Below are 2,327 nucleotides of genomic sequence, written 5' to 3'. Positions count from 1 at the left end.
CTGACCTGAGCCCCTGGCAGTCCTGCAGAGCACCCCATGCTGTGTGGGTGCTGCCTCTGGTCGTGCCCCCTGTGAGCTGTGTGTTCCCCACCCACCCCGGCTGTGTCACTCTCACATGGAACCGCTGGGCTGACGGACATGGCCTCACCTGCCCACCCGTGATTGCCAGGTGCTGCTTCAGCAGGGCCATAGTGTTTGGTGTCACCACGTAGCCCTCAGTCTTGTAGTTTTCTCCTGCAGGCAGAAGATGCTCAGGGATACAGCACTGCCCTAACCATGCCAAGCCCAGCAGGCAGGGGGGAAGGACACAGGACCTGTCCAGTCCTCTGCAGCATGGAGAGCTGGGACCAGGCACAGAGCCAGTGGAGTGGCCCCACAATGGCAGCAGCTCCTCACACTTACCTGGCTTGTGGAACTTCAGGGCTTCTCCCCGCAGCTGCTCCAGCAGCGACTGTGTCTCTGTGCCCATGTCACCTGCAGAGAGATGGGGCTGAGCTCCCTGATTGCAGCTCCCAGGGCCCAGCTTGGAAGCAGGTCCCAGCAGGAACTAAAGGGCTGGGGGAGAGGACAGTCTCTTACCGTTCTCCACCACAGCCACCTTCTGTTTCTCTGCTGGGGCCAGACGGGTCTTTGCAGCCTGCAGAGATCAGCAGAGCATCCTGAGTGCCCAGCTGTAGCACATACCTTCCCCTCCTGGCCCAGCCTGCTGTCCTCAGCACTCCCTCAGACCTGTTCCCATGGTGGCAGCTCAGCCCAGAGCAGCTATTTGGGATTCTGCCTGAACACTTTGCAGGAGAATACCATCCAAGTCACCAGCCTCCCCTTCTCCTTACCTTTGGCTTCTTTTCCAGGTCAGCTTCTGTCTTTGGCCCAAGCAAATGCAGCACCTGGAGAAGAGTGACACAGCCAGGAGTCAAAAAGGCTCCCTGTGCCCCAAGGCCTGGAGGTGTCCTGTGCAGCCATCACTCCCCTCACCCTGCCTGCACCCAGCTGAGGCAGGCTGTCCCCAGCACTGGGCCCTCCAGGGGACTGGCTGGCAGGTCCCACACCAGTCACGGCACCTCCAGGGGACCACAGCAGCACCTGACACAGTAATCTCGCACCCACCTGCAGGTCCACCTCGTTCTTGATGGTCTTCCCGTCTGCCCACTGCAGCCGGTTCCGTGCCTCCCCTGCAGACAGGGCACCCCGTGGGCAAGGGGCAGGGCCCAGCCCGGGGGTGAGGCCATTGATGCAGAATGCCACACCCTTTGCCCCAGGGCTGTCTCTGTTGCTGGGTACTATGCCCTGCCTGTGCGGGGGATCTGGCAGGATGACATCTCCCCGTGGCAAAAGGCTGGCTCTCAAGATCCAGGGGAGCAGACAGTGGCACTGGCAGTCAGGCACAGGGATGTGACAGCCACCAGCAGCAGGCAGGGGTTGCCCCGGTGTCCGCACTCACCCATCAGCAGCCCCATGTTGAAGTGGTAGCGCTCTGCCAGCAGCTCTGCTCGATGCTTGCTGATCACAGCCTCCACCTGGGAGCAGCGCAGGGGACACCGGGGTGAGCAAGGCAGGCAGGCGGAAGCACAGCAGGAGCCAGTCCAATGTCCCCTGTGCTGTCTCCACAGGATCACAGCCCCACTCACCGCTTCCTCGATCTGCTCGGGGGTGATGCAGACCCCCACACCGCAAGACCGCTCAAAGTCTGCCACATCCAGGGGCTCCAAGGGGTGGCTCCTCACGTACTCCAGGGCAGCTGGGGACAGAGCAGAGATGAAGAGCGGCGCTCCCGGGGCTGGGGCCGGGCAGGGGCCGGGGCCGCACGGTACCGCTGAGCTGCAGGTCAGTGAGGATCTCCCTGCGAGCGATGTAGCCGACGAGGAAGGCGAGGTGCTTCGGGTCCTTGAGGCGGGCGGCCGTGTTGTAGAGAAGTGTCCCGGTGGCTTTGTCCAGCGCCGGGCCCAGCGCGCTCCGAGCCTGCCGCCGCCCCGGGGAAAGTCAGGGCAGGACCGGGGCCCGAGCCCCGGCGAACCGGCAGCACCGGGGACCGGAGCGGAACGGGAGGGTGCCAAGGGCCAAGGCCGCTTGGGGGGGTCGGTGAAGCCGGGAAGGCTGGGGTCGAGGGGGTGACAGCGGGACCACGGTGCCGATGTACCGGGGTGACACCGGGGATGAGGGTACCGAGTCCCGAGGGTGACACCGGTGCCGGGGTAGCGAGTTCCCAGGGTGGCCGGGTCCCGAGGGGACATCGGGATGACGGGAGACTGGGGATCGAGGACCGGGGACCAGGGTGCGGGCCCGCGGCGGACGCACCTGCAGCACGGCCCGGCGCAGCAGCGCGCTGA

General features: G+C 64.8%; 1 protein-coding gene across 1 annotated transcript in view; it reads right to left on the bottom strand.

The window, feature by feature from the left end:
- QARS (glutaminyl-tRNA synthetase) overlaps positions 1-2,327 on the bottom strand; it is a 7,282-nt gene that overhangs the window by 3,830 nt on the left and 1,125 nt on the right. Inside the window, exons 2-10 of the mRNA XM_008632373.2 lie at positions 2,296-2,323; positions 1,812-1,959; positions 1,629-1,738; positions 1,442-1,517; positions 1,108-1,172; positions 834-887; positions 580-637; positions 403-474; positions 149-234 (exon numbers count right to left, since the gene is read on the bottom strand). Of these exons, the coding sequence (XP_008630595.1) occupies positions 149-234; positions 403-474; positions 580-637; positions 834-887; positions 1,108-1,172; positions 1,442-1,517; positions 1,629-1,738; positions 1,812-1,959; positions 2,296-2,323 (697 nt within the window). The remainder of the gene's footprint in view (positions 1-148; positions 235-402; positions 475-579; positions 638-833; positions 888-1,107; positions 1,173-1,441; positions 1,518-1,628; positions 1,739-1,811; positions 1,960-2,295; positions 2,324-2,327) is intronic.

Source organism: Corvus brachyrhynchos, unplaced genomic scaffold (genome assembly GCF_000691975.1).
Source record: "Corvus brachyrhynchos isolate BGI_N302 unplaced genomic scaffold, ASM69197v1 scaffold4, whole genome shotgun sequence".
Lineage (NCBI taxonomy): Eukaryota > Metazoa > Chordata > Aves > Passeriformes > Corvidae > Corvus > Corvus brachyrhynchos.
Note: the sequence above shows the minus strand (reverse complement) of the source record. Positions and strands in the feature narration are given on the sequence as shown.